The sequence below is a fragment of the Cydia splendana genome, chromosome 11, assembly GCF_910591565.1.
Source record: "Cydia splendana chromosome 11, ilCydSple1.2, whole genome shotgun sequence".
NCBI lineage: Eukaryota > Metazoa > Arthropoda > Insecta > Lepidoptera > Tortricidae > Cydia > Cydia splendana.
In genome coordinates, this window is record NC_085970.1 from 335,804 (window position 1) to 359,642 (window position 23,839).

The 23,839-nt window shown below is 38.3% G+C and overlaps 1 protein-coding gene across 2 annotated transcripts in view; it reads left to right on the top strand.

The window, feature by feature from the left end:
• The window catches only part of LOC134794704 (kinesin-like protein Klp68D), a 55,291-nt gene that overhangs the window by 1,353 nt on the left and 30,099 nt on the right, over positions 1 to 23,839 (top strand). Inside the window, exons 2-4 of one of the 2 annotated variants that reach the window (XM_063766482.1) lie at positions 8,995 to 9,096; positions 11,291 to 11,416; positions 17,176 to 17,448. In XM_063766482.1, the coding sequence (XP_063622552.1) occupies positions 8,995 to 9,096; positions 11,291 to 11,416; positions 17,176 to 17,448 (501 nt within the window). The remainder of the gene's footprint in view (positions 1 to 8,994; positions 9,097 to 11,290; positions 11,417 to 17,175; positions 17,449 to 23,839) is intronic. The other variant, XM_063766483.1, reaches the window with a different exon arrangement.

The window sequence follows — 23,839 nt, forward strand, 5'->3', positions numbered from 1 at the left end:
AAATTGGACAAAGAAATTGGATAGGTGGAAACCCACCTTTAGTCCACTACCTCATAAAGGGCTCTATTCACTGGTCCCTGAATAGGTACGACGGCTGGTGCCCGTGAATAGCAGCTTTACATACGAATAGTTTGTGAATAAAGCAGTTAGTTACGTTATGTGGCTACTTCCTTTACTTTGCATACTTATTGGAAACTTCCTGAATGACTATATTTGAAATTACAAGTAGGTAAGTTAATAGGTACTTATTCCTGTTACTGTTCGCCTACAACTTGGATAACACCCTCTGAATATCCTTGACTAATAGAATAGATACACAAATTTAGTCTCTTTTACTAGACTACGAGAGGGGTTTTACCTACTTTCGAAATAGCCGGGCATTTTTGTATCGTAGCCTCGAAATACTCGAAACTTTCAAGAAAGATTTAAAAATTCGCTTAATGACACCTCACTTTTATTAAAAATCTTGTTTTGCGCTAAAGCAGGGGTCTCAAAACCCCAGCCCGCGGGCCAAATTCGGCCCGCGACGCGTTCCAATTCGGCCCGCTGACACCCAAAGCGAGTGCCCACTGTCCGGCTCGCGGGAGCCAGGTTCCAGGGGTTCAGCATTAATTGAGAGTGGAACTGTTCCTAATAGCAGCAACCAGACACCCTCCCCCGGCGGAAAAACCGACGGTGGCCCGCGCGAAAATTTCTGAGGTGCAATATGGCCCTCAGATAAAAAAGTTTGGAGACCTCTGCGCTAAAGCATAGAATAAAGAAAGAAACAGACGTAATATCGCAAATCACAAAAACTAAGCAGAACAGATGGCTACATTGGCTATAAGTACTTGAATGAATATAGTTGCTTGATCGCTCAATAAAAGCGTATCGGAAACGTTCACATATATACACGTTGTGATGCGACATATTTCAGAAGTCGCGAGAAAAAGTTAGCTGACGGGAGACTTAGAACCGGATGCCTACCGGTTTTGCCTATTATTAAACACTGGATCACCTGCTTGAGCACCCTCCTGTCTGTGGCGGGCTCCTGTTCTAACTAGGATTGTACTACGCTACAGGTACCGACAGCTGAATATACTCATCCCGCTGCTATGATTCACCCGTCTTAAGATAAAACTACGTTGGACAGAGTACGATAAGACATGTTATTCATAACATAAGTCATCTCAAAATCCCTTGTTTAAATTTAAACTCCACACTCATACAGGGTGTGTTTGCCCACAGTCGATCCATTTATAGCAGGATTAATGTCAGTAAACACTGTTGTTCTACGCGTAATAAGTTTAAAACATCCATCAGTTTTGAAAGGTATCACAGGTAGGAACTGAACATTTATACGATCTATGAATTATACAGTATAAGTATAGCAGACGTATAAGATATAGATAAACTTTGCACCTTTATATCATTGTAATAAAGCAATAATTTTAAAAATAATATCTATGTCTATGGTAGGTACCGCCCATCAACTAAATACAACGTGAATAATTAAAGATTAAATCTACCCGCTGCGCTGTTAATACTTAATCGGATACAATCGTTTCCATTGTTGATAATACGAACTTACGAAGATATCATCGAAAACATACAACTCATACAAGCGTAAATCCCTCATTTGAAATCGTAAATATTGAAAGATTATGCCACCCAGGATCGTCAAAACAAAAGAACTGGAATCTATGGCTGAACTTTGTCAGGACCTATAGACCAAGTTATACTAGTTAAGAACTTATAGCAGCTGTAAACCTGTTTAAGAATATTTCTCGTAAGTAGGTGAGTAGGTACTAAGAGCTACACTCTTGACTGACCATAGGTCGACCTTATCTGATTGCAATAAGATTTATGAACTGCCAATTAGCCGCGGATGGTGGTAATGTCCACAACGCGCCGTATTTAGGCATAGATCATCCGACCGGCCGGCCTTCTCGCTGCACATGTGCGGGAAATAAATCAAATTCTTCATCTCATGGGAGACCGTGGCCATCGTTGTTGTGGGTTAACTTGTCACAACATGGCGACAAATCAAACCCTTCATGTCTCTTTATTTATCGTTTAAAGTTTAAGTTGCATACAAATACATTCCTCATTCTGTTCATTCATCTCTGTTCCCATTCTAAGTACCTGTTCTTGGAAGAATTCTATTTCTGTTTTTATGCCGGCCATTATATTATAGGACATTATTATTCTACGCATTGTTTTATTCCTTATTTTATAAGTTCAAGTAGGGTCCACTGAAAATCAGCGTCGTTGCACTAAGTGCTCCGACACATGCTCCTCCATGTATCCTCTTTGGGACAACCAATTATATAACCTATGTTACATGATTGTCTGTATTCATTTTAAGATTGTGTTGTTTCAAATAAATTATTTTCTATTCTATTCTATTATATTCTATCATGTTCAAATTTAGACATAAAAATCATGTTTTAAAGGTACACATACAGTATAAAATGTTAATATTGTAAATAAACCGGAGAATCACAATAATGGACTTCTAAGGATTTTTGTCGAATTGTCCCCATTTTTGCAAGTCGTTTAAAGTATTGCCTATGTTAAAAGTAACCTGGGCCATAAAGACTAACTCGAATTGACCTCATTTTGACGTTATGGTTATGGCGCTACAATAGAACTTATGAAAAACCTTTGAAAAACGCATAAATATGAATTAAACTTAATCATATGTAGGTAAGAGGGGCATACATTTCAAAACTCAGGCAGGTAATACATCTGTGTGTAGACTTCGTAATGATCAGTACCATAGCCCGTATTTCCTTAAAGTGAAAATATGTAAAAGCTTTTCAAATTGCAATTGGGTTATATTATATGTATGTAGCTTGAACTCAGCCTGATAACCTTATTATCCATAAAGTTGGTTTCATGTCAAGCCTACATTGAATCGTATCGTATCGGAGTATCGACGGGAAACTTTGTTAAAGACATTGCCATGGCAATAACTCAATAAGGCGTTGCCAGCTGTTGCTCGGAAGCCAAACAGAAGTTTGCACGCGCCGCGTATACCCGCATCGCATGCTATGATGCTACCTGTCCGATATCTATGCTAAAAGTTTCATATGTACTACTATTAGATACTACCGGGCCTTTTATCAAAAAGACCTACTGCTTTGCCCGTAGTAGTTTGAAAATTAGAAATAAAATGTTACCTTTCACCAAATTAAGCTATCTCGTCGCTTAAGCCTCGTACAGTCAGCATCAATTAATCGGATGAAACAAAAGTAATTAGCTCTCCAAAAGCACCTACCATATCCTATCTGCGATCATGGAATTCTTTTCCAAATAGAGATATTTCTCTTCAGTTTGCGTTCTAAAACTTCTAAAGTACCTGTTACGGTCAAATTCTTCTACACACGGGTATTTAGATATATATTTACCTATTATCTTTTTGTTTAGCTATTAGACTTATTAGAGAATGGTAGATCCTTTTGACGCGTAGTCTGATTCGTTACTTTTGATCCTGCCTGTACATCTTAGGGTGCATAATAGGAAGTCCTAAATGCAAGCCCATATTTTTTTAAATACGTCTCTGCTTGCTCAAGAGTAACATTTAATGTCGCGTTTAAGTGTAAACCTGTAAAGCTAAACCGTAGGCTGTGTCTAATAAACCCATTATGTTAACCCGTAGAGCGATAAGATTGCAGTTCGTCAGTTATTTGAATATGATTAACGCCGCATTTGCATACGCGGGCGGCGCGGCGCGTGCGACGGTTCGATGTTCATAAAGCAACACACCCGGCCACAGCAGTATTGTCGTCCATGGCCGGCTATAGTTATGTAGTTCGTTGGTTACAGTAGTCACCCTAATCGTAGCCCTGAAGAGTTTTGTAAATAGCCAAGTTCACAAAACGCAATGAACGCACCGCAGGCGATGCGTGCAGTGAGATCTTTCCGGTGATAACGCCGTGTAAAACACTGTCATGTAACATAACGCACATGCGTACAATATTCGTTACGCTACAGGAAATTAAATAAACTAGCAGTTCGCCCCGAACTGAGAACTCGCGGTTTGCCAAAAATTATATAGAGCGATTGACTTTGTTGCACCTACTTACTCGTATAGTTCGACATAAAATAGTAGACAATAATGTTCAGGAAAAAAAACGGACTTCTATGCGGGCCGGTGAAATATTATTGTACATAGATGGTGCACTATGTAGAAAAGGAGGCAAAACCACCCACTTTTCTAGTAGGTAGCATTTCGTTCCTGTAAGGGTCGCAGTTTTAGCCTCACGAACCCACTTCTCTGATAGCAGTTCGGTTCTGTGTGGATTACAGTTCGAACCTAACCAAAACCACTTTTCTAGTAGCATTTCGTTTTTGTAAGGCTCTGTTGCTCATTTCGGTTCTGTGAGGAGGAGTTCCCTCGATTCCTCGTGGATCCCATCATCAGAACTCGAGCTTGACAAAAATGTGGCTTAAAAACTTAACTTGCTTAACAAACATAACGAAGAGGACAAATCGCCAAACGTGAACTATGCTTCGTTGAAGAGTTCCGTTCTGATCATCATCAGCAGTTCCACTTCATCAAATGTCACTTTTTTGAATGTATATGCTTGATTTGTTGATAAAACACATAAATCACTATAATGTATGCCTTTAAGATTTGAGGAGATCCCTCGATTCCTCATGGATCCCATCATCAGAACTGGGTTTTGACAAAACGGTCGGTCGGGTTATTTGTTGCCCACCATAAACCCTACTAAAATTATGGTGGGGAACAAACAAAAAGTGAAACTGTGACAAGGACAAGCAATAGTACCGCTTTCTCTGCTACTCCTACTGAAAGTTGTATAACTGTATCTCGTTCGGTCATTTGGCCCCTCCCCCGTTTCCTCTCTATATTATTGTACCTCTATTATGGTAGCTGTCACATTTTTGACGTAAAATGCTTACACATGGCAACAATTTATAGTCTGTCAAGCCATTTCCGTCAGTAGAAAAAAAAAGCGGCTACAAAATGTAGGTGCGAAGGGTTATCGTCCCATAGAAAATTTGAATATCGCGCCCTTTTCTACTGACAAACTTGTTTGACCGACTATAGCATGGAAATTTTAGAGTTCCATTTTATTTTATTTCTACTATTTTATGTCCCACTATAGGCGGCAATGGATCAAAAATGGCGTGGATATATTACAAGGTCTGTAGAGCCCTTAACTGATACTGTATCTGTAGTAAGCCAAAATATTTCCTGTCAAATGTCAAATACTTAGATTATGTTATTTTTATCTTGCTAATTATTTCAAAATGGTAAATTTAAAAACGATATTATAAAAGTGCAAGCCGAGCACTTTAATTTGATACCAAACTCGACCATACTTTCTTGCAAAAAGATGACCAGAATAGCAAGACCCCTCACAAATAGCTTTTTAGCTTTCTAAGCTCTTCTAGCTCAATAACCCGCCCTTGATCGAGCCTGCTCATAATTTAATGACTAAAATAGAATGCCCTCAACTACACGTTTACCCAATTACATTTTAATTAGAACAAATTTACTTAAGTTCTTGAGTATCAAACTATCCTCTGATAGTTCAGCTTAAAAACATCGAAATGCCCGGACATGCCCCTAGCCAGCCGCGTGTCCCAAGTCGAATGTAAGAACTTCGTTCGCTTCGCTCGCTCGTTCTATGAAATGATGTTATTTTTAACAAGCTTTTATTAGGTCGACCTGTATGTAACTAACTATGTAATGGAATTTCTGATGCTGTGGAGTTCTGATGACAATACAATAATATAGTACTGTCGAACTGATCTGATGATGGAGACAGGAGGTGGCCATAGGAACTCTCGACCTGTATGTAACTATGTAATGGAATCTAAGGTAACTAATTTAACCATCTTCCAAGGATCGTAGCGTCATGAAAATTGGCAGCTGTATGTAGTTCTGATGACAATACAATAATATAGTACTGTCGAACAGATCTGATGATGGAGACAGGAGGTGGCCATAGGAACTCTCGACCTGTATGTAACTAACATGTAATGGAATCTAAGGTAACTAATTTAACCATTTTCCAAGGATCGTAGCGTCATTAAAATTGGCAGTTGTATGTAGTTCTGATGACAATACAATAATATGGTACTGTCGAACTGATCTGATGATGGAGACAGGAGGTGGCCATAGGAACTCCGTGATGAAACAACGCAACCTAATTGTGTTAGGGGTTTTTAGAATTGTCTCGATGAGTATTAGTTGTCTGTCGTAAGAAGAGTACAGTCAGCGATAAAAGCTTGTACCAAAAATGAAATTTTTGCCAAAAACTTATAATTTTCACAACTAAAACGAATCTAATAAAGAATAAAAAATAAAAACCGGCCAAGTGCGAGTCGGACTCGCGTTCCAAGGGTTCCGTATATTACACAATTTTTAACAATCAGTGCCGGATTAAGATATGTTGATGCCCTAAGGATTTCTAGGTGCCCTCTCTCCCTCGGGTCATCAAGATTACATTGATTTTTTGGTAAATTGAGAGAAGTTCATTGCCGCGTTACAGCTGAGAATGGAAATCAGTCACATCATTTTATCACGAAAATTGACAGTGCCGCAGCAGTAATGTTGCAACAGAGTACCTAATGCTGTTGCCGTCGCCACCCGAATGTCACCTTTATCATAGCTTAGAAAGTAATAGAAACGCGAGCGAAGCGAGCGCGGAAATTTTTCGATATAAAAACGCAATATGATAGACAGTTGTAAATTTTTACTTTTAGTATGGAAATCAGTCACATCATTTTATCACGGAAGTTGACAGTACTGCAGCAGTAACGTTGCAACAGAGTAATGTTGCTGCAGTCGCCACCCGAATGTCACCTTTATCATACCTTAAAGTTATTGAAAACGCTAGCGAAGCGAGCGCGAAAATTTTTCGATATACAAACGCAATTTTACTTTTAGTCCCAACCAGGCGCGAATCCAGGATTTCATACAGAGAAGGGATGGGACAGTTTTCTATCAGCCTAGCTTCGCATAGGGCTCGATATTTCTTAGGCTTCGATATTCGAGGTTGTTTTCATGCATAAAATATGCAAGAAAGCAGAGCTTGGAATTGAATTGGCGAAGTGTGAGAAAGGCAGTAGGCCTAGCTGCGAAAGAGGAAAGCTTGGATTTGGATCCACGCCCAAGTGTAATTAAGGCAGAAGGCCTCGCATAAGACCTAACACCGAACCGCAAAAGAGTGGGTTGAAATCGAATCTATGCATGTAATCACGACTCTTCTACTGCTACCGATTGTTTCCCAAAGAATTACGCGCCATTATTTTTGCAAATTAGCTTTTGGACAGCTAAAAAAAATCGTGTGGTAAAAACGATGTGTCTGTCCCTAATTTTAAAATTTGTTTACCTTTTTCAACCTGGCATTTTGGTGCCCCTCCTGAACGTGGTGCCCTAAGCACGTGCTTGTTTTGCTTATTGGTTACAAAGTCTTTATTAATTCAACCATTAAAGTCGACGAGTACAAAAAACTTTAAGCTAGCTCTCAATTTAACATTTTTTTTAAACATTATTTTTAATTTGACCTTACAATTACTCGTAAGTAGGTAAGACCGTTAAATATTTAAAATGATTAATCGAAAAAATAAGTAATCCGGCACTGTTAACAATGTATTTTTTATGTGAAACGTGAGTGAAATCTCTTTAAAAAATCCGTAGGGGTCGGATTAAAAACTGTAATTAAGTCCGACTCACGCTTGACTGTACATTTCTAATAGGTTTTCCTGTCATCTATAGGTATAGACCTATTTTATGTATTTTTTTCAAAATTTTAGACCTAGTAGTTTCGGAGATAAGGGGGGGAATGGTCATTTTTTGCCTATTTTCTTGAATAACTTCTAAACTGTTGATTCGAAAATTATAAAAAAAAATATTTGAAATCCTTACAATAAGCTCTTTCATTTGATATGTAACATGATATAGTTTGAAAAAATTGTTTTTCATTTTTTCATTTACCCCCCAAAAGTGGCCCCCATGTTTAAAATTCATTTGTTTACGTTACATGTCCGTATTCGGGTCACAAACTTACATATGTGTACCAAATTTCAACTTGATTGGTCCAGTAGTTCCGGAGAAAATCGGCTGTGACAGACGGACAGACAGACAGACAGACAGACGCACGAGTGATCCTATAAGGGTTCCGTTTTTTCCTTTTGAGGTACGGAACCCTAAAAAACAAATCACTGAGGATAAAACCCACGCAAAACTTGATGCAGATGGCGCAGCAATTTAATATGTTTCTGTATGTTCAAGTTCTAGGTTGAGAATAGGTACCTACCTATAAAAAAAAACTTTTGTAAGCTGCAATAAAAGTAAAAAAAAAAATTGTATGAATTTACCGAATAATAGCTACAGACAGACTTTTATGGTCTCAAAAAGTACAGATACCTATTAAAACCGCGATAGGGGCCGGTTATAAATATGTATGTTATATTGTACTCGTATTGCGGTCCATCTATTTTCACATGTTGGCAGTCTATTATAAAAAACTGACTCAGGTGTGGAATGCACGCCACGTATTTTTAATTCTCTCATTTGTCAGGCCTGGAATCTAACCTGGTTTCACGCATGTTTGACGATGTAGATGTAGATAGACAATAATTAATGTTATTTCAAAATTCTTAATATAATTGTCACAGTAGCAGAATGCAGTTGAATGCACAACAGGCTGTTATACTCTTCTTATATTAACTGTACTCGTTATGCGTAAATATTTGTGAATTTTGTGAAAAACGCATATAATTTAAATACAACTAAACTATGTTTGTACAGTCAAGTGTAAGAATATGGGTACCTACAACTTATTCACAAGTATGTTCCATAGTTGTTAATTCGCTGACATAAGAGCTATGGGACATATTTTTGAGTATGAGAGTGCACCCATATTTTTGAGTATGATGAGTGCACCCATATTTTCACACTTGACTGTACCTTTATGCATTGTTTGAGTATGTAATTCAGATCTGTATTTTTCCACAATTGGTGCCCTATAGGTGAAGAAACGACGAGTCAGACCGACTGATCAAAAATGGTACGAGCGTCTCTCAACGAAAGGAACTGGAGATCAGTTCCAAGAGGCTGACTTACCCCTGCAGGTTTGACCAATGGTCACTCACTAATGCGGTCTCAAGGAAATCCATTACTGACAAATTATGATTTAAGAAAAACAGTAAAGTATGGTCACTCACTGACACGGTGTCAAGGTCACTGACAAATTGGAGAGTTGAGCGGACAAACCCGAGCAATGGCTTTTGAAATGTTGAAGTTTGGAGTTTTTGTTTAAATGAAAAAATGTCTGGACTTATCGGGTTTTACCGCTCAGCTCTCGCATTATAATATAAGTAACAAATGTTAATTGTAAGGTGTAGGATTCATCCACAAAGACCGGTCCTGGTCCCTTACTAATTCGGTGTCAAGCTCCATCACTGTTACCTACTAGAACTAGATTATAATAAGTAATTAACATACATTATAAGGCGTAACATTTGTCCATAAGGTTTAACTGTGGTCACTCACTAACAACATGGTATCAACATCAACTGTATCAAGGTTCATCACTGACAATAAATAGGTTATATGTAATTTGATTTGTTCTCAAATTTGAATACATAGAGTGTTTTATGAGTTTATGACTGTCCGGTGTTGGTTAATTATTCAGAAGGCGCGTGTAGTGTGACAAAAACAACATAGCATAATTATTTCACAGAGACAAATGCTGTGTCTTGTTTTAATCACGTGTCAAACGCGATTTTGGCCCGAGACAGGCGTTTATAGCGTGATAAAGACATGATTTATCGTCTTTTTTGACATCTGAAATATTCTCAACATGATTTCTAAGAGCACTGAAATTAATTAAATTTATTTTTGTGTTTTTCGTGAAGGTACGCGATCACTTATTCTGATGGTGAATGTCATCGTTCGCTTTTCTAATCGAATGATTTGAGGAAACCCTACTTGAAGAACTCATAATCCATGTAAAAAATGTAGCCCTATAACACAACTTAGAATCACCTTCTTGTCGAATGCTTTATCACGTCTTTATCGAGCGATAAACGAGTATCATAGACATACTGTCACCAGGGAGACCGTGTAACTGTCAGTGACTCACTAATGTATTTATAATTGGTACTCGCCGTAACACGTGGGAGGTTAATGGTTAAAGCCATTAGTTATACAATCGTAATTAACTATTATAACTAGCGATGAGTAATTAGGACTGTAATAGTAAACCGCTGGCGGTGAGAGTATATCACGAAGCACTAGAGACTAGACCACACCGCATGCGTGATGCAGTGCAGCATGGCTTTTCCTGCTCCCTGTAGTACGGTCGAGTTCACAGACATCTTTACAAAATACAACGTTTCAAAAATATATTTAGGTACGCGACCTTATTGTCATTGTCAGAGGCGAGTAAATATATTTCTGAAACGTGGCTACTGCTTTGCCGTTGCTGCTACAGCTGCGCTGTACGCATGCGGTGTATTTCAAGACAAATATGCAATCTTTCACTTATAATCAATAAGTTTTGTTCTCCGTCCGCATCCCATACTCCTTACTTATCCTTAAGTTATTTCGTTCAGATTCAAACTACACCAGTGCGGTAGTAGCATCGAAACGTAATGCCTTGTTGCCGCAAAATGAAACTCGATGTTGCTGCCCGGATTTTCGACATTTGCGACAGCATTGCAATCCGCAGCAATGTCACACCGCAATACTGCAGCACTAACGCTGGTACAATCTGAATCCGAATGGTACCCTTAACTTAATTAAACTAAACACATGAATCCGCCGATTGACAGACGGATGGTGAAGGTGGATTCGTTAAGATTAGTAATAATCTACTGATAGGTGAAGGATTATTATTAAAAAAAAAATTTTTTTTTTAAATAATTCAATTGAAACTAACCGAAACAAAATTATTGCTTAGTTGTTAGAAAATAGTTACAATAGATTTTGCTTTTACACTACACAACCCCAACGTTTCACCTTAAGTGACGTAGGGGGTTATTGCATTTTATACTGACCCACACATTGTTAGAGAATTTCTGTTATTTAGAATGCATCTGGACTTGTAATCGGTGTCATTCCTGAGATAATTCTAAACCTGCAGTACAGTACCTATACTGAATTTGGCTTTACGAAGAAATTAACTTCATTTAAGGTTTTTGAATCTCCAAGTAGTAAGCACGGGTCATGGTTTCCGCAACCCCTGGTTTCACATATCTCTGTCTCTGTCAGACCTTTCAAATATCAACGACCAACAGTGTGTAACCTATTATCCGTGTGCAGGTGGTGCAAGTGTGGCCAGAGCGAGGCGCGGTGCAAGTGCTCAACCCCAAGGGCCAGGACAAGCTGTTCACATACGATGCTGTCTACGACGCAAACGCTGACACGCAGACCATCTACGATGAAATGGTAAGGACCCTTAATCACTTAAGGCTCATTGCGCGTTCTAGGATTAGCCTAGGGTTAACTCCGAGTTAGTTGGCTAACCCTGGAACGCGCAAGTGGCCCTTGAGAGACACCACACCCCCGAGCGTCGGCGTCTTGTAGCAACTCTATGGCTGCTGCTCGACGCAACGTTGCCGCAACTGCGCAGCGGCACCATTTTCCATAGAGCTGACTAGTTGCCGCCGCTTGGAAGACGCTAGTGTGGGGTGATGGCTTCTTAAAGTTTTGGAAAATTTGCTTGCATACATTCAAATGATAATAATAGGCTCAATTAGTAGCAAAAAACAAGTCCACTAATCACATTACCTATTTTAAATTGTACCTCCAGAAACCTTGTGTTTTTATATAATTATGTACGTATCTAGATTTTTTTAGAATTAAGGATTGAAAGGTTCGCAGTCGCGTGACTCGCATACATTACGAGTATTGTTTCTCTTTCTGACTCTAAAATAAAATTTGTTGTATAAAATCTGCTCTACAGTGTTGATACAAATATCGGAGTAAATCAGATGTATTTTATTCGTGTATAAAATCCATCGTGTAAAGCAGCGGTCGGCAACCTTTTAGCAGCCAAGGGCCACATAGTAGTTAAGGAAGTTGACGCGGGCCGCACCTTTGTTAATATGTGTGACTTTATCAGACATTGTTGTTTGACAATATTACATACAAAATAGCCAGTGGGGCTCGCGGGCCGCAAGTGAGAGGTTCGCGGGCCGCATGCGGCCCGCGGTCCGCTTGTTGCCGAACGCTGGTGTAAAGAGTAGATATAAATAACTGGGCGTGGGAACAGACTGTTGGTATAACTTGTAGGAGCTGCATATTCAATAACCTTTAAATTGGAAATCAAAACTTTACTGACTTTGCTGGGTTTAAGATATCTATTACATAATTTAAAACTGAAACGGAACTTACTCGCGTGCACTAACTTTTATTATTTGGCCTGACGTTAACCATGGCTCTTGCAAATAAATTCATTCATTCATTCATTGAAACGTGACATTACGTTCGTGGTCACAGGCGGCCAGGCGGACTGGCAAGTAGGAGGACAATCTTTTTATCTTTCTAATAATAATGTAAGATGCAGGGGGCAAATTCGACTGCGGGATAATTTCAATTTAGGCCCTGGTCGCCCAGGTGTTTGTTTATGTAGTCATGTTTAATTTCCAAAAGGTTCTATATCGAGTAGGTACCTGCTATTGTAATTTAACTCTATCTATTCTTCAAGCGGTAAAGATCTTGTTTGTTATTGCATTTCATTTTGCACAGGTAATTAGCGGTTTGGTTTAACAAAAGATAACAATGCCATTCATCGTCAGGTAATCTCTCAAGTGGATTCCGACATTTTAAAACCATACGACTATAGCTAGAGTCACGCACAATACACATCTTTTTCGCTATCTGGACATATATGGCATTCTACATACTCGTATGTAGTTAATAATGTAAAACATGGAAGATATTTCGATTAGTTGAAATTAACCCGCAGTCGAAATGGCCCCCCGAAACTGAAATTGCACTTTACGTATAAATTACGTAATTTTGTTAATATTTTCTGCCTCTAACTGACTCTGGCAAAGGCCCTAGGCCCTATACCTACATATGTCTAATATACTCGTAATACCTACGCATTCGAAATCATTATGCAGTTAACTCTTTCTACTGATTTCTGGATAAATAGGTGTCAATTCGGAATTCATTGAACAGAGCACGTAGATGTTTTCAATCACAAAGTAACGGACCTCGGCTAGCTGATTGAATAGAGGAGACGGCGGCGGTTAGATCATCCATGAAAACGTACCGCTTTTTATTGGCAAACGGTTCTCAAGTGATAGAGTTAAAGAATACAAGACATTTTTCGTAGTTTTTTTTTACATTTAGTGAGTGGTGTACAAGTTATTACGAAGATTTGCGAGTAGAATAATATTTGCTTTTAGCGAGTATGTTGTACAAGAGCCCTTCATTGTTCAGGCAAACTTCGCAAAGCAAGTCACGTTGACAAATGACAATGTACCTAATGACATTATCCGTGGCTTTATTATCTGTTAACTACACGTATTATTGTTATATCACAGATATTTTCTGGTAAATAAACTATTTATACTAATTAAGTACAATTGTTCTTTTAAGTTGATTTTATCATTGTGACCAGCAGTTTCTATGGAGAGATGTAAAATACATTACTCATTTCACTGTGTCCACTTAGCGCGGCACCCCGGCAGCATTCGTCACTGCAGTTTTTTGCTGAAATCTGCGCATACGCTGGCTATTTCAGCGGCGAAATTCCGATCGCCCGCCGAGCGCTTACTTCAACCGGCCAGTATAAGTGCTCCGGTAACGCATAGTTACTAAGTGGCTATGTAAGCTGTAGAGCTAGCGCACAGCGCACTTCAGCGGTCATGGCTATGACATTTTGAAAATAGATCAAAAACTGAATCGGTAAAAAAAAAATCCAACCCAACTGCAACGTCGGCGTGTAGTTCCCACTTCCCACACAAGTTGCAGTCCTTCTTTACCGGCCCTTAAGTATCTCGAGTCGAGCTCACATCTAGAGTATGTAGGTAGGTACATCGGCGCCCAACTTTACTCACCCGCGACCAACGAGAGCATTTATTTGGTTGACGCTCGCACGCGTACTCACTTTATAAATTTGGCAGTTACTTTCTACTGTATAAATTCCTCGAAACTAGCTATTTAAATAATGAAAGCCACAATTGCACTAATCTTTTTCTTGTACGAGTGTTGCTCCTTGTCGTGAATCTTGGCACATGACGCGCGCAAGCTGCGTGACACCAACAGAAATCTAAAAAAATAACTATGTACCGACGACTGAACTATCTACTTAGTCCTAGAGTCAGACCAAGGTAACTCTTAATGGAATTTGCAATCAAAGTGTGGAAATGTCATCGTTAATATCAAATTTCTACGAAAATATGACGTTTATAGTTTATAATGACACCCCCTCACTTTGTTCTATTCAAGTCGAGAACAATGGTAGCTTAATGATACTTTATCTAACTCAGTGTTTTTCAACCTCTTGTAAATTAAAGCAAAAATCATAGACCGCTCCATGAAAAAAGTTGAAAAACTATTCAGTTTTTAGATCAGATAGATTAAATCAGTCTTATCTAAGAACGTTTCGGTGATATTGTGATATATTTATGGTTTTGCACGACAAGACGATAACGAAGTAAAATGTAGAAATCAACCGGATACTGATACAATCAAGTCCGTATCATCAGACCATAGCGTACCTACCTACCTTTTGTTATGATAATCGAGTAAAGCCAACCAGCGAAGAGACCCAGTAAATCAATATCGACGGTCATGGGTTGTTTGGTCAGGTGTTACAGGACAGTCGTCTTTTGTTTTAGTTTTCATCCCGGAAGGCATGTGCACTATGTGCAGCCTTGTCTGAATCGATGATCTTGTCTGTCTTCACCACTGTCCTCAACTGTATGTTTCTCCAGAAACTTCCTGCCTCGCACAGCTAAACTGTGGAATGAACTGTCACCCGCAGTGTTTCCGGACCGATACGATCTTCAAACTACGAAAAAACCTACTCCCATCTCAAAGGCCGGCAACGCACCTCTCTGGTGTTGCGAGTGTACAGCAAGCTGCAGAGTTAAGTTATGCATAGAAATTTATTCGCACATAAAAAAATGATTTCGGCGCTGATAGTTTTTCTTAACGTTGCAATTAGTGGGGTTGAACATGAAATGTACTTATTACCTACTGGTAAATCATATCGACGGTCACTGTTTGTTTCAGTTGATTGGTGAGGTGTAGCAGGACTGTAGTTAGTCGGTCTTTGTCTCAAGTCATCCCACGCAGCAGCCTGTCGGACTCAATGTCGCCACCGAAGGCTTTTAATTACTTTGCAGTAAAGTTAGTGGGGTGGGGTGGGGGTGGGACTTGTGTAATTTAGCCCATAGAAACTTCGCCGCCGCGCCGTACACCTCTTAAGTATTCGATGTTGCTTAAAGACGACACTAAGTATGCCATTGTTAGGGATGAGTGTTAGGCAGTGTAAGAGCCCCTTTATTAATGTAGCAGAATAGCATAGTTTTTTAATATAGGAGAAATCAATATCTCAATTAATAATATAAATGCAAAAAAAAGCTCTGGAGGTAGTTTGAGGCCCGGGTAAGGATATAGGGTATTTATTATCAATCATCATCATTCCACGCTGACGAAGTCGCGGGCAGAAGATAGTAGGCTATATTTCTAGTATTTACTTCCTAATGATGATGTTGTATGTTGTAAAATAAATGTAAATAAAATGATTAATAGCGTTCGAGGGTGTATAAATTTTATTAAGCGATGCGTCACGAATACGTCACGATAAGGCGCTAGACGTCTGACCTCGGGGCACGAACGTCTAGAAAGCCAAGCGAGGCTTAGGTATACATACATTACTTAATTGACTAATTTATTTGGCTACCGGTCTAACTTCAAAGAGTTGCCCTTTAATAAATCCAGTACGCGAAGAACGAAACGACCGCTAAATCTTAAATCTAAATCATAAATCTTGTTTTTATATCACAGACACTTCAAAATAATATGAAATTACCTGAAAACATAAACCAGAAGCGATTGTATAACTATGAGAAAAGCATCGACAGTTGAGTTTATCCAGTAAAGAACTCGCTAGCTCTAGCTTAGTCATTAAAGTTTGCCCCCTGAAATCCGACATCTGTTAATTATATTATGATATGAGATTTCGATTGCCCCAATCTGTCCAACCGCCCTGCCTTGTCTGCAGCTATCTCATTCTGCTGCTAGTTTAATTTCAGTATTCTACAACAGTTCATTAATATCTTATTATTGGTCAAGGCAATATTTCTGATATTTGAAAGTCGGTGTCTACTCATCTTGCAGCCACAATAAAAATAAATAACAAACATCTGTAGTGCAACAATGAGCAGTTTACTTAAGTGCTTTATTTGATGATTTAAGTTTAAGAGACGCGTGCGCAGCGGGCAGCTGACTAGTGTAGCTGTATTGTATGATGTTGATGATGCTGCGGTATAAATTCATTATTTTGTGATGTATTGTTTAATCTAAATAAATATGAACTATCTAGGTATTACCACTATAAACGTTGTTTGTTTTTCTTGAAATAGTAATCATCTCATGCCCACACCTAGCCATTGCAAGGTGTTAGATCTGATGGAGTCAAGGCCCCAGTGCCCCATGCACTTATTGAGCTTACGTCATGATGCCAACGTAAACACTATTTATGGCGTTGTGGCGATATATGTGACACTCTGTGAAATTATTATATCTAGCAAAATTGTCAAGGGAGATCTCGAAAAGGAATTTATACGCTGTTAGCACATTTAGTAGGTTATGCGATGTGTAATAAATTAATAACTGAATGTTATCTACTCCAAATCTACCGTAGCCACATTAGTTTGACCGTATACATTAGAGTCACTAAAGTATACCAATAAAATTAACACTATTCACCTCAAACGGCAGGCTGCTGCCGACGTTATCAAATTATATATTAGATGTCGATACAGATACTTGTAATCTAGCCCTAGCCGATAGGTATGACTATTTTTTACAAACATCAAAAGTCTCTAGTTCTTTCCTCGTTCAATTATCATCATGATGTATGTATTATTTATGTGTAGCAATTCTCTTATTTCTCTTTAATTTTCGGGATCCTAAGCTTGAAGTGCCAATTTTGTTCCATTGACATGTGTAGTTTTGTCTAGGTCCGTCCACTGGTGGCGTCCGTGCTGGACGGCTTCAACGGCTGCGTGTTCGCGTACGGGCAGACCGGCACCGGCAAGACACACACCATGGAAGGCACCCCCGAGGACGAGGGCATCATACCGCGCGCCTTCCGACATATATGGCAACATATTGAGACCAGTGCGTCGCGGGATGTGACGCATCTTGTGTCCTGCTCATATGTGGAGCTGTATCTAGAAGATGTCAGGGATCTGCTGTCTAAGGATTGCAAGAAACTGACTATTAGAGGACAGGTGAGTTTAGACACAGTGTCAAACATTTTTAAAGCACTTTGGACGGGTAATCCCTGAAGAAACACATTTGGCAGTAGATTTGTGACCAGTGTGGGAATGGATTTGACTCATCTTCTGTTCTGCTTCGACGTACAGGTCTAAGGTTTGTAAGAAATGAAACACACTATAATGACTCAGTTCGAAATTAAACTCTTTTAAATATATTTCCCATAATTTAACAACCAAGAGCCATATAAGACAAAACGCCGGATTTTAGCTTATTTTCGTATTCCTGACACGAATGGCAATAATGCGACTTGTCCACCCTAAACACAGGCCTCTCCCCTTATCCGCTCATTATTTGTAATATAGAAGGGAGAATTTACGCACGACCCCTGTCGCGTTGATCCGACGACGTACTTTAGATGGCTTTTATTCCAATTTTGGAGAAAACAGTACCTAAATAAATTGTGGTATAATGACTTAGGTACACTCAAATAATGAGTTTCGGCTTCGGCTTGCTTAAATGCATAGATCAAGTATTTGTCCTCAATTGCGTAAATAAATGAATATCAATATATCATAATCGGGGTTCGAATTTAAACCCAGCACCACCAGCCAACCTAAGCCTTGACTAACTTCAAGTACCTAATACACCTAATGCATGTCTAGCAATGAGCTCTGCTACCATTCATACTCAATATCTCATTACGTGGTACCTGGTACCTGAACAAAGTGTACATAAAATCTCAGCATTACCTCACGCCATTATGTTGCTGTTAACGATAATATGACACTCCGAGACGCAAATATTATCCAGCGTTGTTCTTGACAAGTCAACATTGACGCAACGTGCTGCTTTGTGTTTGTGCAGTCTGCGAGTGCAAACAGGAGACGGCCGTGGAGTGGAGGAGGGCTTGCGTTTCCTTGCAAGACATTGTAACATTTGTAACTTAGTGCCATCGCCCACAATGTTCACTGTACATCGGTGAAACTTATGCCTTTTGTAATAAGGGCCACCGATGTACAGTTAGGAGTGTTGCTGTTTGTACCATCGTCCATATTGTTAACTGAAAATTGGTAACCTTATTGGCCTTATTGTAAATACACAAGGTCCACCGGTGGCCAATTAAGGTATTGCCTTTAGTGCCTTTAACAAAAAAAACTTCAGAAAACCGCAGGGTCATAAAATCATTAGCTACCTAGACCTACTTACTAGCTATAATGCATCTCATGATACTCGTAGTTACGTTTTATGGTCTTCATTAACAGTTCCACTTCACTAAATGGTGCTTTTCTAGACCTAATGCATTCGCTACTCTTGGTATCTCAGGATCCCATCGTTATATAGTACCATAATGAGACCAACTAGGACTAGGAATTATTTTAAACAAAAATATACATACCTACTATCTAAATCGCTTCCGAACATAAAAAATATCCTGACGAATTTGAAAATACTCCTCATTTTTAGAGTCGATCCCTAATTAGTTTTCTAGGTGCATTAAAATCTATAATAGTGTAATGTTAGTTACCTAGTACTACGTGTGATTGTGTGTGTGGGCGGAATTCACAAAACTGTTTGACGGAAGTCTTTTAAGCCTTCAACTGTAAGGTCTGTAAGTACTGTTGTGAAGAAAGAGATTCCTTTTCTGCCCTTAACCTTTCTTGCCCAATAATTTAGATGACGTGATAACCCTTTCCTTCGACCCCACTCCGTCTACACCAGACCAGTGGCGACTGGCGAGTCGTGTTCGTGCCGTCTAGACATTCTGATTCTCATTATTTGATCGCAGTGAAATAGCTCTAAACAAACGAAGGCTAAGTTCTTATCTCTCACTAATCTAGTTTGTTACGGAAGTCAGTATCCTTCCCACTAATATTTTGGTTTCCACATTTGTTAATTGTTACATATACCTAATAGCCTACCTCTTTAATTAGGTTTGTAGTTAAGAGTTCAATGGATTTTACCTACACAACACACGGTTTTGCTTTTTGCCTCATTTGTGTGACCACCACTCCACCAGTGACTCATTATTTGACAAAGGCCGTCAATGAGAGGTACCTACATGAATGGCTGTCATGTCAGGCCTCTGCCCTACCTACACGCAAACTAAACAACGCTCGTTTTGGCAATGTTGTGCGTACAAGGACAGACATGGCTGTGCAAAAAATATATGCAATATGGTTGTGATTAACGATTAATCATGAAAAGTTAGTCAATTACTCGACTGTATTGTCAATTGTCATTGTCAGATGTGCTTTATACAGGGATTTTCTGTTTGCCAATTTTCTTACACTACAGTACCTATACAGGGTGACCTTAGCCATTGGACAAACCCTGAAATCCCACGTAGGGCTACTTCTCAGAAATGCTCTAACGGTAATATTTTTTTAATTAGAACAAAAGATAAAATAAATAAATTATCAAACAAAAGTTATTTCCAATAATCGACAACAAAAAGAAACATACTGTATTAATCATTGGCAGTGCTTTTGACAATTTGTTTCAAAATGTGCGGCAATGATGACATTTGTCAAAAGTCAGAATCTTATTAATGTCATAAATAAAAAAGATAATCAAAACGGTCGAAGAAGGTTTCATACTATTTATTACCTCAGGAGCTACTAACACATACAGGTTGCTCCATAGTAAAAAAATCGTAATTTGTTAATTTCTTTGTAACCGCTACACCGATTGTTATGATACTTTGTATACTGGTTCTAAATACCCTAATGCATATGTACATTTCGGCCAAATCATTTTGTCCAATGGATAGGGACACCCTGTATACTTGTTTTTATTTCCCAGGTCAGTTTATGGCAATTTTACAACAAAAAGTAGCGTATTTGGACTATGCGTCAAAAGTGTCTATAATATTCTGATATCTTAACAAAAAGAGAAATAATGTAGAACAATCAAACTTTTGAACGCGAACCTTCAAGATATATTTGTATTTGGAAAAGTATAATCGCGTGTGACAGATACTTTTGGCGCGTATTTCATACTCTATTATTGATGCTGACAATACAACACAGATACCTACAAAAGCAGGGTCATTGGGTATTGAATTGGCTAATAGAAATGTCATTTTAGCATCTGAAATATTAAACACTTAGAACTAAAGCTTATTTAGAACCTACCCAAGCTTTCAAAAGTATGAGGGGCTTGTTTTGTAATATTGGTTCTCCGTAACACTAAACGCAGTTCTTTGTTTTATCGATGTACGCCGTACCCTACGTCAAACAGCTCGGACTGTAGTTTCAGGGCCAGATATATAAGGGATAACAGCTGCTATCGATACTAGCGATGATTGTGCGATTAAACTGCTTCGATTTGTCTGCATCAATTAGATAGTGACAGTCAAAGCGGCCAAATACATACATTCTTATTCCTATCCTCCTGAGTCCCCCAGTTTTGAATTTGGAACCTTCTTGTATTTCCATTTTAATTGAAAATTTGATTTGGATTAAATCCTTTAGGGACTCGGGAGGCTATAGTAACATACTATATCGTCAGGTGACAACCAAAACTATCAGGTACATATTGAACCGGACGGTAGGAGGTATGATAACTCATGGGTAGTGATTTGAATTCCTTTGGTTCCATGCAGATAGCCTGCTCCGAGTCCTTCATTTTCATTTTAATTTTTTTTTGTCTGGCGAGAGGCGAGGGCGTGACATTCACACGGAGGGTGTCTTATTTACTGTCCCTTCCTCTTCGGCTTAAGCCTTAGATTTTCTTGTCTCTGACCTGACCATACCTACGGCAACTTCGGTACTCCGCCGCAGTATTGATATCTCATACAGTTCATACACTAAAACGTAGTTTTTCTTTGTATAATCGACGTAGACTTGTTTGGTTTCAGGGCCGCGTTATCTTTGCATAATTTATCGGTATCAGCTGTTATCGATTACCAATTTGCCTTAGCTAACAGCGGCTCGCCTGTTTCTTTGATTTTTGTGTATAGGAAGAAGAAAATAAATTGACTCAGGACGCTTACAATATCAATATACAACAACATAAACGTCACTGAAAAAGTTTCCTCTCGGCTTTATAACAACATTGTCAAGTTACCTTTCGTTTCGGGTATCTTTCTTGATGGTCGAAACTATAACCTTCTGCGTTACGGTGCCGGCTATATAAAGATAAGTTAAGACAAAAAATGCTTATGAAAGTCTATTATATGGGTTGAGCCTTAAAAAAAATAGTCTGCAATAAGCTTACTACGCGCTTTGTATGGCGGCTTCCTTCCATTCAACAAAACTTTTAATTCGGCCACGTGCCAAAATGTTAGCGTCACGACAATAAATTAAAACTATCCTAACAATGGCTTGTTGATTGTCACTACAAGGCCTACGTGCTTTCATCAGCTGATCAATGAGTTCATTATACTTGCACCGATGGCTATTATAGACCAATAGTGGGACCGGATTTTTGCACTAAAAGTTTTGATAATTCTAAAGATGAAAAAGTGATACTTATCTGACATGGGACATATTTTTAAGCATATTTGTAAAATATGACGAAAAGTTAGAACGAGCGTTAGATATAAATTAGGTATTTATATATTTTTAGTAATGATTTTTTAATATTGAATTAAAGTGCAATGTTTAAGTTCCATCGTTTATAATATGTATGACGCTTTATAATGTAAAATTATTAGAAATTTTTTTAACGTGCTTCTTAGTCAAACTACAAATTAGCTTATTATTTTGTCGATATTGAATTAAAGTTTAATAAATCCACAACAACATATCTAAATTCTTAAGTTAATAGGCAAGCTAAAAATTTAGAAGAATAAGATATATGCTTTAGAATTAATATGCGTTTTTTGTCCTATAATATCTAATATAGAATTAGAGTCTGTAAAAATAAGTCTATTACTATAAAATAATATACGCAGCCATATTATGGAAAATAAGAAATTTCGGTGTGTAGCTTGCATTGTAATAGTAAAATATATTTAAAAAGGCGCGAAATTCATACATACGCCGCGCTGGTCCGTCAGTGTCGCCGGCGCGGCGCCCGAGACCCTATCATAGCCTACCTATACCTCGCCCCTCGCCTCGCCCCACCTGCCGCTCACAGCACTGTCTGTCTTTTCTTATCATTCATTTGTTTGCTTACTGTGGACATATATAAATTAGATGCGGACATTACGTGAAATTAAAGGGGTCCCTTTGTTTCCCATAAAGTTTTAAGTCATAATGTATTGTTTGTCATATAAGAACCTTCGGGCTCTCGAATTAAGGTTTATTTTTGAATGGCCTTAGTAGCAGTTTGATAGCGTTGACTCGGCTCGGAGAGTTGGCGAATTGGCGATTCATTCGCCGAGTTAGCGGATCGGATACCAAGTTATCAGTTAGTTTAGTGGCCGAGTTGATTAGGAAGAACATTTGAATTTCGAAATTGTAATAAAAATGTACATGATATTCACAACTATTTTTTACCATAGTTTGTCAAAGGACTGTCTCATTTCAAACATAGAGAGAATCATCATACTATCTTTGACTTACACTAGTACTAGCACCCAAAAGAAAAGGATGAATATAGTTTTTTGTTTTTATTTACTGACAAATTGGTTTGACCGACTATACCTATTTCTGGTTCCTATTGTCATGTCCTGTCCTATTCAACGTCAATATCATATTATGTATATTATAAACCAACTGCTCAATATTACACGTATACATATTGAATATACAATAAGGTAAGTGACCTCACCTTATTGTATATTCCGTGTCGGCCGTATATGCCTATATACGGCCCACCTTAAATTATTATTTTTTTTTTTTTATAAAACAGGATATTAAGTATGAAAAACTCACTCAAATAGGTATCTTATTTATTGAAGTTTCTTCATTATACCAAAATAGTTATAAAAATATTACGATACTCTTGGAAAATATACCTTTTATAAAAGTCCTATTGTGGGCCTTATTGAACACTAGCAGGGTATTACTTAATCCCGTAAAAAATAATCATTTTGACAGCAGACAACAGATTTTATTGTTTTTAACTTAAGAGTTATACATATACAAATAACAATATTTGGTACTTCACAACAAGAGGATATTTATAATAAGTTAAAAATAATTCTTTTGGGCCTTATTAACTAAAGATATAAAAATTGTCTAGTTTACGCGAAAATAGTAGGTAACTAAAGTCACTAAACATAAATCTTTATTATTATTATGTTTTAACATCTGGGGGCACGGCAGTGCCCCCGCCAAGACGAGCAAAGCGCAAGGGCACTATCTACCTTTTCTCGAAGCGCTTCGTCGTTTTTTGGAACCCTCATAACTTGGGGTTGGATTATACTAGATAAACAAAGTTCTCGGACTTATTAAGCATATCAATTGCATAGCTCTTATACTTTAGATTTTATTCATATCTAAAAACTTCGAT